Source organism: Xiphophorus couchianus, chromosome 15 (genome assembly GCF_001444195.1).
Source record: "Xiphophorus couchianus chromosome 15, X_couchianus-1.0, whole genome shotgun sequence".
NCBI classification, from domain to species: domain Eukaryota; kingdom Metazoa; phylum Chordata; class Actinopteri; order Cyprinodontiformes; family Poeciliidae; genus Xiphophorus; species Xiphophorus couchianus.
In genome coordinates, this window is record NC_040242.1 from 9,341,688 (window position 1) to 9,353,816 (window position 12,129).

Here is a 12,129-nt window from a genome sequence, read left to right on the forward strand (position 1 = left end):
TTAATAGAAATGCTTATTAGCTTTATTTTTCCATCAGAGTGCCACAGGGAAAATGGAGGAGTTCTTCTTGTTTGGTTCGTTTCTGGAGGCTACTATGATCGACAGAAAGATTGGTGACAAACCGATAAGTTTTGAAATTACAATAGGTATTTGACACTGCTCTTGGTCTTCACACAAAAATCAACAGCTACTGTAACTCTATTTAATCTCTTGAAACACTCTGCCAACAGGAAATTATGGCAACCACATTGATGGCGTGAGCAAATCCTCCTCTGTGAAGAAGAAAAAGAAGGAAGACGAGAATCAGGAGGAGGAAAATGAGCTGATCCAAAACTCCAGTGAGGATGAGGCTGATGAAGATGCGGACCTCACCTCAGTCTCCTCGACTCCTCCCATGAAGCCTTTCATCACAGACAGGTGAGCTGGCTAAAGCAGGAAGAGACTTAAAGAAAAAAATAAAAATAAAGAATCTTTAAAACTTTAAAATTAATTTCCCAAACTTTACAGAAACTACTTCCATCTGCCCTACTTTGAAAAGAAGCCATGTGTCTACATCAAGAGCTGGTGGCAGGATCAGAGGAGACGGCTTTATAATTCAAACATGATGGATAAGATTGCAGACAAGTTGGTGAGTTTAACTCTTTCTATGTGACTAATTTATATCTGTGATCCTCAGGACCATTAATTTCTTTTACTGATGAAGTTGAACTTTTTTTTTTCCAGATTGGACTGAAAATACGCCATACAACCTAATTTATTTTTAAAAACAAAAACTGATTACGCAGCTTTGAATTTATTGTGGCTTTTCTGTAACCCACACACAGGTTTTGTAGCCATACAAAACAAAGATTGAGGGTTTTGTTCCAAATGTAACAAGAACAACATTTGGAGGATTCATTTGAGTTTTTCAAACTACGAACCCTCTACAACCTATAAAGCATGGTGGTGGTAAGGTCATGCTGAGGGACTGTTTTACACAAAACCAGTCCCTCAGCTGATAAAGATACTAAAATGTAGGAACCATAATTCCAAATTCTTCAGTATCAACTCAAATTAGAATCTACATGGATGAAACTTTCTAAACTGGTTTAGGAGGCGATGCTGCAGACTAGAGTGGCATTAAATCTCTGAAATTACCTTTACCACAAAATATATTGAAATTTAAAATAAACTGTATTTTTTGCTTTGAAGAGTTGTCAAATATTCTGTAAGAGTTATGCCAGGAGTGTACAGATGGAACATTTAACGAAATATTAGTGAGGGTGTATGCATATACATTATATATTAGCCTATGTATATAAATCTGACTATGTTTGTGTTACAGTTATTATATGTCTGCATATAATAATAATAACGTAATGTATTAAGTAGATATGGTTAGGTATTGTAGTTTTATTAGTTTGACTCTATTTCCTTGTGTGCTCCACCAGGAAGAGGGCTTGAATGATGTTCAAGAGATCATTAAGACAGAGAAGGCCTTTCCGGAGCGCAGACTCAGGGGAGCTTTGGAGGAGCTCACAATTGGATGCAGGTACTGTAATCAGCTCTGTAGCAAAATGTTTCATCATCTTGAAACAGAACCAGAATTGTCAATAGTAGTAAGTAAGCCCCTATAGAAAGTTTTTCCCAGCAGTGATTACAGAGAAAATGCTATGATTGTTTTAGGCTGTCCCCGAAGGGGCTAGTTTAGTTTTGATGCTATCTTAAAAAATATCTCCCCATAAAAAGGCAGTTATCTGCCTCTGGAGAATCTTCCTCCAGCAGACAACTCATTCATTAAGGGTTTCATGGTGAAACAGGCTGCAGATTTCAGCAATTTCTTTTTTCTTCCACTTGATGATCTGATTGTGTTTTTTAAATTCATTTAGAGTAGTACAATGCTCTCAATGAGAACCATCATGACACTGACACCAATATGTTATGAATATACGTTTCTCTGTGTGCTTTTTCCTTTTTATCATTTTTGGTGCAGTCGGTATGTGACACTTGCCAACAAAGATGTGAACCTAGCAGGCAGAACTAAGCTTGATCGAGAGCGGCTCAAGTCATGCATGAGAGAGATGGTAAGATTTATTCCTCTTGAGCACAGGAGGGAGCATCAGTGAATTAACGCATCAGTAGCTTCTAATCTTACTGCAGTAGTAAGTAAATGAAACAGAAATGTATTTATATGTTAATTATTTCTTGTCGGTCATCTGCATGCATTTACAGGATCATGTTGAATTTTCAGTGTCTATTTGAAATGTTTGAAATGTGAGAGAAAAATTACATAAAGAAGTCTTTTTTATCATTAAACATTGCTATCACGTTTTACTGCTGCAGGACAGCATGGGACAGCAGGCCAAGCAGATTCGCACACAGGTGAAGAAAAACACGGTGAAAGAAAAACTCAAGCTGGCGCAGAACTTCCTGCAGAGACTCCGTTTCCTTGCCGACGAGGTAGAAACTTGGTTCTCTGTAATCCTTAATACTCTGTAATAGCTCATGAGGAAGGAAAGAACTCAAGACAGTTTGAAGTTTCCTTTCTTTAAATTATTTCCAGCCTCAGCACAGCATCCCAGATGTTTTCATCTGGATGATGAGTAACAACAAGCGCATCGCCTATGCCCGAATTCCTTCCAAAGACATTCTGTTCTCTGTGGTGGATGAAGAGACTGGCAAAGACTGTGGAAAAGTCAAAGCAGTCTTCCTCAAGGTACCATCACCCATACCAGTCTTCAATCAGTCCTCCTTTCTTAACTTTATAAAGATCTGATCACAGATTAACATGAAGGCATCATGGCTATGAATAATTGATTATTTGGGCGTTTAGTGATGCTATGCAACAAATACCATTAGTGTTTGCAATACACTAAAAGAAATATGCAAAAGTTAGTATTTTCTGTGGATTACTTCAGAGTCATAATATTAGATATACAGACTGAAATGTGCACAGTCCCTCAGATGTTTAGTTAATTGTTTCTTAGCAAGCCAGAGCTCAACCATCTGCTTTCTGTAGCCATAAATAAAAAACGTCTGACAGGATTTTGACTGGATATTAATTCGCTCTTCTTGGCAGAATTGGTAGAGCTTATTTAAAATGCGTGGCTTTCTGGAATTGACCTGGCTTTTAAGCATAGTTGAAATATGAATTTCTATGCAAACCAAAAAGCCTACTGGCTGAAAGGCTTTGCTGGCAGATTAGGAAAAAGGAGCTATTTGGTAACAATTGTAAGAAGTCATTTGGAGGAGTTAAAGGAGAGTTTTCAAATCTTACAACACTGTACAAACTGTCAAAAATGGTGGTGGTAGCATTATGCTAAGGGACTTTTCTCTCCCAGTGTTACTGATCCATTGCAAGGACTATCTTCAAATTTTCCAAATTCACCTCAAATTAAGAAGTACATTTTTAAATTTGGACTGATCGCAAACACACATCCGTATGTTTTGGAATCAAAAAAGCAGTCTAACATTAGGACTCTTTATTTTTGGCATCCGACCAAACTAAATTAACTCTAACACATTCTCCTAAGAAGAGTGGTGAAATCACTTAAATAACAAAAGAGACAGAATATATTGAAAAATATGAAGATACATTCATAAAAGCTTGCAAAAATGTAAAGATAGGGCATTAAAGTGACTCTGTAGTAAATAATTTGAAAATTGAGCAAATTTGGTTACTGGCAGCAGCAGTTTTCTTGTGGGAGCTTTAGGTTTTAGTGACTTCATATTAATATTCATTGTTGTAACCTCTGTCCACAGCTGCCTGGTAAAAAGGGGTTTGGCCCTGCTGGCTGGACAGTCCAGGCTAAGCTGGAGTTATATCTGTGGCTCGGCCTCAACAAGAGCCGGAAGGACTTCCTAAATGGTCTCCCGAATGGTTTTGAAGAGATCAGAGCCACCAAAACAGGCCATGGGCTTCCTCCAGTCACCCTCGTCTATGACAGTAAGTAGTGTGTAATTAGTAAAAATGGAAAACTGTGAGCTCTACTAAGCTGTTTTTAAACTTTCATCACATCTGTTGTCTTTGAATAGTTTAGCAACCAACTTTTAAAGAGAGGGTCATTTCTTGCTGCAGAAAAAATGTGTTGGAATAAAAAGTAAAAGCTCCGTGTTTATTGTTTTCACCAGTGAAGCAGGTGTTTCAGCTCCGAGCTCACATGTACCAGGCCCGCAGTCTGTTTGCTGCTGACAGCAGTGGGCTTTCAGACCCCTTCGCCCGGGTTTTCTTTTCCTCACAAAGCCAGGTTACTGAGGTAACAGCGGTCTTACCGTGCACTTCCCACTTCTGTGTGAGTTTTTGTATCGATTCACGTGCAAACCGTGCTGGTGTGTGCCACAGGTTCTAAATGAGACGCTCTGCCCCACGTGGGACCAGCTGCTGGTGTTTGATGATGTCGAGCTGTTCGGAGAGGCTACTGAGCTCAGAGACGACCCTCCAATCATTGTTGTTGAATTCTATGACCAAGACACTGTGGTAAGATCCTTTGATTTGATGCTAAACTTTAAAATATACTTGTGAAACAATGAAAATAACTGAAGATTGTGGCAGTTTAAACTAAAATCTCTGCTTTTCCATCCCTTATTCCTTCTGTTTGTCCAATCTTGTTTTGTTTTTTTTTCCCTACATATTTTTCATTTATCTTCTCACTTATTTTTGCTAAATAGAGTACTCATATTATAACTTATATATCACTTATATTGTAAATATTTAATCATGATTATGTAAATCTACTACAAGTTGTACTAAGTAATTGAACAATATTCCAGCATTGCACCACTTTGTCTAATAGTGACACCAAGTGGCTATTATTGGTAACTGCACCCAGACCTGCGTCTAATCCCCGTACCTTATCCCCTCAACTTTTGCTTCACTGTTATGTCACACAATGTGGTGCACAGGGAAAGGCAGAGTTTATAGGTCGGACGTTTGCAAAGCCCACCATTAAGATGTGTGACGAGCCTTATGGACCCCCAAGGTTCCCCCCACAGCTGGAGTATTACCAGATATACAGAGGGAACAGCATTGCAGGAGAGCTGCTGGCTGCTTTCGAGCTACTGCAGGTAACAGAGGAAATACGGTTAACCATGCTGCTTAAAGATGCTACTTGTGAGATCACAGATTTTCATTTTAGAAATTTGGTATGGTCCCTTTTCCATTTTTGTTGTAAAAGTCCTTCCTTCATCTTTCTTCTATCCTCATCACTATGACTATTTTCCCCTTAAATCAATGCTTTTGTCTTTTGACTACTACTTTTTACAGATACCTTTTGATGCGGAGGAGATCAGGCGAGCTCTAATCGCTGTCCATGACTTTGCTGTTCCTCAAATAAAGGTCCTCTTTAAACTCCTTTTTTTTCATTTCACTTTATCTTGCTCTCCTAATTGTTTTTCCATGTTCATCAGTGTTGTATATCCTTTCACTTTCACTTCTTCACACTTCTTGATTGTTTTTAAGATAGAATTTTGGTAAAAACTAATAATGTAGGACTTTTAACTGTGATTCTTTTTCAGGAGTACGGTAGCATAAGACATACACAGACTATGAACTTAAAAACAAGAATTGGGTGCATACATACAATCTTAAACAAATCTAACACTTCCATTATTTTGGGAGGTACTTAGCAAGTAGCAGAAAATGACATGAAGTGAGAATAACGCCAACTGAATATTTGAACACTTTGTATCAAAAATACATAGTAGAGCAGTTTTAAATTTAACTTTCTAGCATTGACCTATCTTTTAAGCATGACTTTAAATTTGATTCACTGTGCAGAGTCAAACTGGCGTCTTTCAGTTAAAAGTAGACATCAATGTTGGTGGTTCCAGGGTTGTTCTTTTAAATTCATCAGTTATGCTTAAAAGTGCATCCCCCCTATTATTAAACAGATCCACTGGGGCTGTAGGAAATATATCTCATAATATGTCTTAACCCAGTTATGTTCCTGACCTTTCACCTCATATTAGGTTGGTCCAGGGGGCAGGGCTGACCTTCCTCCCCTCGAAGGGCCGACGGACTCAGAGCGCGGACCCATCCTTCCTGTTCCCCTGGGCATACGTCCCGTCCTGAGTCGCTACCGCATAGAGGTGAACTGTTCCTCCTACGATTTTGTGTTTGGAGCTTTACAGGTTACCTCCATCTCACTCTTCTTTTTTCCCAATTCAGGTATTATTCTGGGGATTAAGGGACCTGAAAAGGATCAATTTGGCCCAAGTTGATCGACCCCGGGTGGATATCGAGTGTGCAGGTCGAGGAGTTCAATCTGTCCTCATTCAGAACTACAAGAAGAATCCCAACTTCAGCACCCTGGTCAAATGGTTTGAAGTGGTAAGTTTGTGTGATTTAAGCCGTCTCTGTTCTAGCAAAGGTTAAGCCGTCACTCCTTCATCACAGCCAATTGTAGTTTTATGTATAAGGTTCTTTGAAAAGACTTTTTAATCCCTTCATTCTCTGCAGTTATTGCAGAATGTTGCTGAGAGTTGTTATATGAAGCATAAAATTGAAGTATGTAACTCTTGTGTTGGTCTCCCTCCACTTATTTCCTATCAGTTACAGGATTTATTTCAAGATTTTATTGTTGACTTTTAAGGCTCTTATTGTACTGTCCCTATTTTATTGGCAGGACTTTTACACGATCATGTTTCATATGGAAACTATCTAAAAGCATTCAGTCGAGTGGATGCTTTAGATCAGGGGTGGGCAATCCTGGTCCTCAAGGGCCGGTGTCCTGCAAATCTTAGATGTCTCCCTGGTCCAACACACTTGAATCCAATAACTGAATCACCTCCTAAGTGCAGTCAAGTTCTCCAGAGTCCTGCTAATGACCTCATTATTTGACTCAGGTGTGTTGAAGTAGAGATGCATCTAAAAGTTGCAGGAGACCGGCCCTCGAGGCCTGGAGTTGCCCACCCCTGCTTTAGATGTTCCTTGATCTAAACTGAAACGTAAAGGTGATTACACATTATTTTTGGGGAACTGCCTGTTGTACTATATTAGAACTGCTGAGACCTTACAAATCTTTAAGCTGATTTTTATATCTAACTTGAGTGGACAATTTCATATTTCTACCTTTATATGCCTTTTTTTCTCTTCTAATGTATTGCAATATGTTTTCTGCAAGCATTTTTGTTTTATCAATAACTGTCACCTTCACAATTATTGCCTTCTCATGTAATTTCATTGTTTTCTACAGTATTATTCTTTGCTTTTTGAGCCCTTCATCATGTTTAATCATTGACCTTGATAATGACATTTTGTTACCACAGGACCTGCCAGAAAATGAGCTTCTCCATCCTCCTCTTAACATCCGGGTGGTGGACTGCAGAGCATTCGGACGCTACATCCTGGTGGGGTCCCACGCTGTTTCCACCCTCAGACATTTTATTTACAGTCCTCCAGACAAAAGCTGCAACAATTGGGCCTCTGCAGGTACTTACAGCCTAAAGGATCCTTTGTATTTATTAGTGTCAGTTTTTTTTTGTATTTCTAAGTTGACATTTTTTTTACTCAATAAAACAATAAGTAATAGAATACTTTGATTCAACTTCATATCTCTGTTTTAATTACTTTTTCTGCTTATTTTCATTCCTCAAAATCCCTCTTGTGGATATCTTACCTCTATTTTCTTATCTTGTTCCTCTCTTGCATGCCTCCTCCTGTCTTGTCCTTTCCTCCTGCCCACTGCTGCTGCTGTCTTTCATCATCGGCTTCCTTCCAGCTAAGCTAATGAATGGCTACATGGTTCTAACCAATGGCTGCTCCCAAGCTCGCTCATCACCCAGCTTTTCTTCCCGCACCTTCTCTCGTCCCGCAGGTGACATCTCCGTCAACCTAGAAGCCGAACCCCCAATCCGAAAGATGGACACAGTTGTCAAGTTGGACGCTGTAAGGATTTCTGTCCTGTCTTCAAGCTGAATAAATACATTTATATCTGTTCTGTATGTACTTCCTTAGATCTCAGTAGTATTAGCCTTGCATCTTGTCCTATGCTTTTTACCTGCCGTTGTACTTGTGCTGCTCATTCCTGTATCACTCATTGTGTATTAACCCTTGTGATGTTTTATGTAATGCCCAGATGTCTGATGCTGTTGTAAAAGTTGACATGGTGAGTAGTTCTGTAGATATTTAGCAGATAATAAGTTCAGAAGTGCATGCAGTAAACAGATTCAGAGCCTTGAATGAAAAACCAACAACAATCTGGAATAAATTTATGTCTCTGACTTTTTCAAGAACGAAGACGAGAGTGACAAAGAAAAAAAGAAGAAGAAAAAGAAGAAGAAGGGAGGAGTAGAGGAGGAGGAAGAGACGGATGAGCGAGTGCTGGACTGGTGGTCCAAGTATTTTGCCTCCATTGAGACGCTGAAGGAGGTTGTATGCTGTTCTTCCCAGCTCTGTTCACTCATTTTTATATTTTTTCTTGTGTTAATCTTGTTCTGTATTTTTTGCTGGTCTGTTAGAACCTCAGATCCCAGGAAGCAGCTCAAGCAGAGGCAGAGGAGAGAGAAGACCTCGAGATAGCAGCTGAGGCAGCAGGTAATTAACTTCTACAGAATATATACAACAAATATTAAATCTTTGATATAGACATATTTATGCACATTTTCTGCCTTTAATTTTTGTTTAGAACAATGAGAGTTATTCTGATTCTCCATCGTTAATTGTTTTTGTAGGGGAAATATTTTCACAATCCTCTCATTTTTAAAAATTTGTCACATTACAGACACAAACTTCAGTGCATTTTGTTTTAATTAGAACATCAATTTTCAAATCTTGCCACAGAGACTCATATATTTAGAATTTACCACAAACTGTCAGTGTAACACTTGAAGATGTATTGCTCTAGACATGGATGTTTATATCCTCTGGTTTTATGTTCTATCAGGTAATATATTTAGTCCTGCTGAAGGTGAACCTTGGTGGAGTTTTTTGTATTTTGTAATATATGGTAACATAAGTCAAGAACAGCTACTAATTTTGCTAACAGCACAAGGATTTTTTTAATTTATAAATTTGAGTGTTTTTTTATTTAAAAAGGCCTCATTTGGATTCCTGCAGCAACACCAAAAGAGTAACTCCTGTCTAATGTTGCACAAGTTAATGACGATCAGAACATATCATCTGACTTCAGCATTTTAGCGAAATGTACTTTTTATGATTAAAAGGTGATACACTTCGAACACATCATGTTTTGTACTTCTACATTTAATCATCTTCATGAATCCATTTGAACTTAAAAGTTTCTCATTCTGATCAGAAATCAGACCCGATGACCTCCATCTAAAAGGCTCCAAAATGAGAGAAAGGTTCAAAGAGAAGAAGAGCTCCAAGCAGAAGAGGAGTCATGCTGCGGACAGCTCAGAGAAGCGACCCCCTAAAGCAAGAGTGGATGAGCTAGTGGTGAGTTTCTCAGGCAGCAAGCCAGCAAACAACTAAGTACATTTGAATTTTTCATGTTGCCTGGCTCATGCAGGTGTACAACAAAGAGCTGGAGAGTGAGTACGGCAACTTTGAGGATTGGCTTCACACGTTCAACTTGTACAGAGGAAAAGCTGGAGATGATGACGAACACGCCCTGGATGATGACAGGATTGTAGGCAGATTCAAGGTAGGAACACAGAGTAGAAATGACTGTGACTCAACCAGCTCGGATGCTACTGCCATAATGATCAAACTCAGTTGTCAAAGATTTACATAAAGAAGGCAGCCATTTAACATACCTACAAATCAAGCATACAGAAATACACCTAGATTCAATAAACTATTGGCTGATTAACTTGTATTTTATCAAATAAGGTCAAAGTAAGACTGTTTTCTAATCTTAGGGAATAGAAACAGATTCAGTGTCTGTTCTGTTTTTCAGGATTCAGTTCATTTATACATCTCTTATTATGACTGAAATGTAGTTTGAATTAAAGGCACTCAAAATATTTAAAGAATTTGCTTACTTCTACATAAGATTGCAAAATTCTTGAAGGATTTCTTGTAAACAAATGGTTTATATGCATAAATTGACTTTGAACCACACAAGATACAACATTTAAAGTCGCCTCTCTGAGTGGAAATGTCTGTGACTTTGCTGACTCGGGTAATTTTCCTTACAATTTGTCTATCTCTTTGTGATCCAGGGCTCTTTATGTATGTACAAAGTACCACTTTCTCAGGAGATTACAAGAGAAACTGGGTATGATCCCAATATGGGGATGTTCCAGAGCATTCCGCATAACGACCCCATCCACGTTCTTGTTCGTGTCTATGTGGTCAGGGTGGGTGACATTCTTGATGTTGGACTCAATTCAAGAGTGATTTAAAAATGCATAAGACATTTTAAATGAATATTCTTTTTACTTTCTTGTCAGGCCACAGACCTTCATCCAGCTGATATCAATGGGAAGGCTGATCCATACATCGCCATTAAGCTGGGCAAATCAGAAATCAAAGACAAAGAGAACTACATCTCCAAGCAGCTCAACCCTGTATTTGGCAAGTGAGTGGAGAAAAAGCTGCTTTTAGCTCTTTGTTGTTACTGAATTCAAATGGTAGAAGTGAGATATGGTGAAATTATTTTCCCAAGTCTGCATTTTTTTAATTTATCAGTATGTATCTGCTTTTTCACGTTCAGATCCTTTGACATCGAAGCCACCTTCCCCATGGAGTCGATGTTGACAGTGTCTGTGTATGACTGGGATTTGGTCGGCACAGACGACCTGATTGGAGAAACAAAGATTGACCTAGAGAATCGGTTTTACAGCAAATTTAGAGCCACTTGTGGCATTGCGTCCAACTATTCTATGTGAGTAGCTTTATTCTTTATTCTGGGATTTATTTCTTCAGCTGTTTGGAGTTTTCTGTTCTTCAAATGAAATGGAATATGGGTGTAAAATTTATTAGCACAGTAAGTGTTGTGCTGTCCAGCCTGGAAATGCATCCTGCTTTGTGGTAGCTGAAGATCTTAGCTTAGAAGCTAACAGACCAGGCCTGAAAGCAAAACTCAGTTTGTCATTTATGCTTACACACAAGCTGTAGTGCTTTCGCTGCAGCACAGCACAGGTTTCAGTAACAGAAAGTTAGAAACGTTGTTTATTAAATCTCATATGTGTATTTTTTTTAAAATAGGTGGATTTTCCCCTTATTGCAAATAATTAGACAAGTTGAATTTGTGAAAAGCAACTGCAAGTCCTGCCCCCAGGTTGAAAAAGTGGTCTCTGGTTGAAATCTTAGAGTTTAAAGCTTGAAAAATCTTTGTTATCTGTTGACTTTAGGCATGGTTACAACATTTGGCGTGATCCTATGAAACCCAGCCAGATCCTAGCTAAGCTCTGTAAGGAAGGGAAGATCGATGGACCTCATTATGGGCCTGGAGGCAAAGTCAAAGTCGCAAATCGAATCTTTACTGGACCAACAGAAATAGAGGATGAAAATGGTAAGAATGAATTTTTCTTCTAAAATTATGAGATCAATGAAAGTACTTCTACAACTGCTTGTTACGATATTCAGAATTACAATTCAAACATTATTCAGTGTGTTGTCTTACAATTGTGTGCTATTTTCAACCTTTAGCGTTTCCACGCTTCAGTTTGTGCTTTTGTATTTGTATTGATGATGCAGGTCTGAAGAAGCAAACAGAGGAGCATTTAGCCCTGAGCGTGTTGAACCACTGGGAGGAGATCCCAAGAGTCGGCTGCAAGCTTGTTCCTGAACATGTGGAGACCAGACCTCTTCTGAACCCGGACAAACCTGGAATCGAACAGGTGGGATCGAATCGATTGGTCAAAAGCTGTAAATAAAACTACTCTGGTCATTACAGATTCTTTTTCTCTTCCATAAAAGGGGCGACTTGAGATGTGGGTGGACATGTTTCCAATGGATATGCCCGCTCCTGGACCTGCAATTGATACATCACCACGGAAACCAAAGAGGTAGGTACTGAGGAGAACAATAAACAAATGTTACCTTAAATTTTTATAAATTCTACTTCTTATTATTGTCCTGATGACCATTCAGTCAAAAAGAGATGTATTTGAAATACTTCAAAGTATTTAACAAAACAATATTTATTCTAGCTTAAATTCAGGTGAGTTATTTTTTTGTCTAAATTTGTCAAATGCAGCTTTCGTATGTAAATTTTAACATTAAGTGCAACTACATATGTA

The 12,129-nt window shown here is 38.6% G+C and overlaps 1 protein-coding gene across 10 annotated transcripts in view; it reads left to right on the top strand.

The window, feature by feature from the left end:
- otofa (otoferlin a) overlaps nt 1-12,129 on the top strand; it is a 70,878-nt gene that overhangs the window by 48,949 nt on the left and 9,800 nt on the right. For 5 of the 10 annotated variants that reach the window (XM_028040581.1, XM_028040583.1, XM_028040582.1 and 2 more), the window contains 27 exons: nt 38-146; nt 231-417; nt 508-628; nt 1,431-1,531; nt 1,973-2,063; nt 2,323-2,439; nt 2,543-2,695; nt 3,742-3,925; nt 4,111-4,235; nt 4,322-4,456; nt 4,882-5,043; nt 5,243-5,314; nt 5,947-6,066; nt 6,146-6,307; nt 7,246-7,408; nt 7,698-7,864; nt 8,055-8,084; nt 8,210-8,347; nt 8,437-8,512; nt 9,234-9,376; nt 9,450-9,584; nt 10,105-10,242; nt 10,336-10,463; nt 10,599-10,769; nt 11,239-11,399; nt 11,585-11,727; nt 11,807-11,895. In XM_028040581.1, the coding sequence (XP_027896382.1) occupies nt 38-146; nt 231-417; nt 508-628; nt 1,431-1,531; nt 1,973-2,063; nt 2,323-2,439; nt 2,543-2,695; nt 3,742-3,925; nt 4,111-4,235; nt 4,322-4,456; nt 4,882-5,043; nt 5,243-5,314; nt 5,947-6,066; nt 6,146-6,307; nt 7,246-7,408; nt 7,698-7,864; nt 8,055-8,084; nt 8,210-8,347; nt 8,437-8,512; nt 9,234-9,376; nt 9,450-9,584; nt 10,105-10,242; nt 10,336-10,463; nt 10,599-10,769; nt 11,239-11,399; nt 11,585-11,727; nt 11,807-11,895 (3,521 nt within the window). The remainder of the gene's footprint in view (nt 1-37; nt 147-230; nt 418-507; nt 629-1,430; nt 1,532-1,972; nt 2,064-2,322; nt 2,440-2,542; nt 2,696-3,741; nt 3,926-4,110; nt 4,236-4,321; nt 4,457-4,881; nt 5,044-5,242; nt 5,315-5,946; nt 6,067-6,145; nt 6,308-7,245; nt 7,409-7,697; nt 7,865-8,054; nt 8,085-8,209; nt 8,348-8,436; nt 8,513-9,233; nt 9,377-9,449; nt 9,585-10,104; nt 10,243-10,335; nt 10,464-10,598; nt 10,770-11,238; nt 11,400-11,584; nt 11,728-11,806; nt 11,896-12,129) is intronic. The other 5 variants (XM_028040590.1, XM_028040586.1, XM_028040587.1 and 2 more) reach the window with 4 other exon arrangements.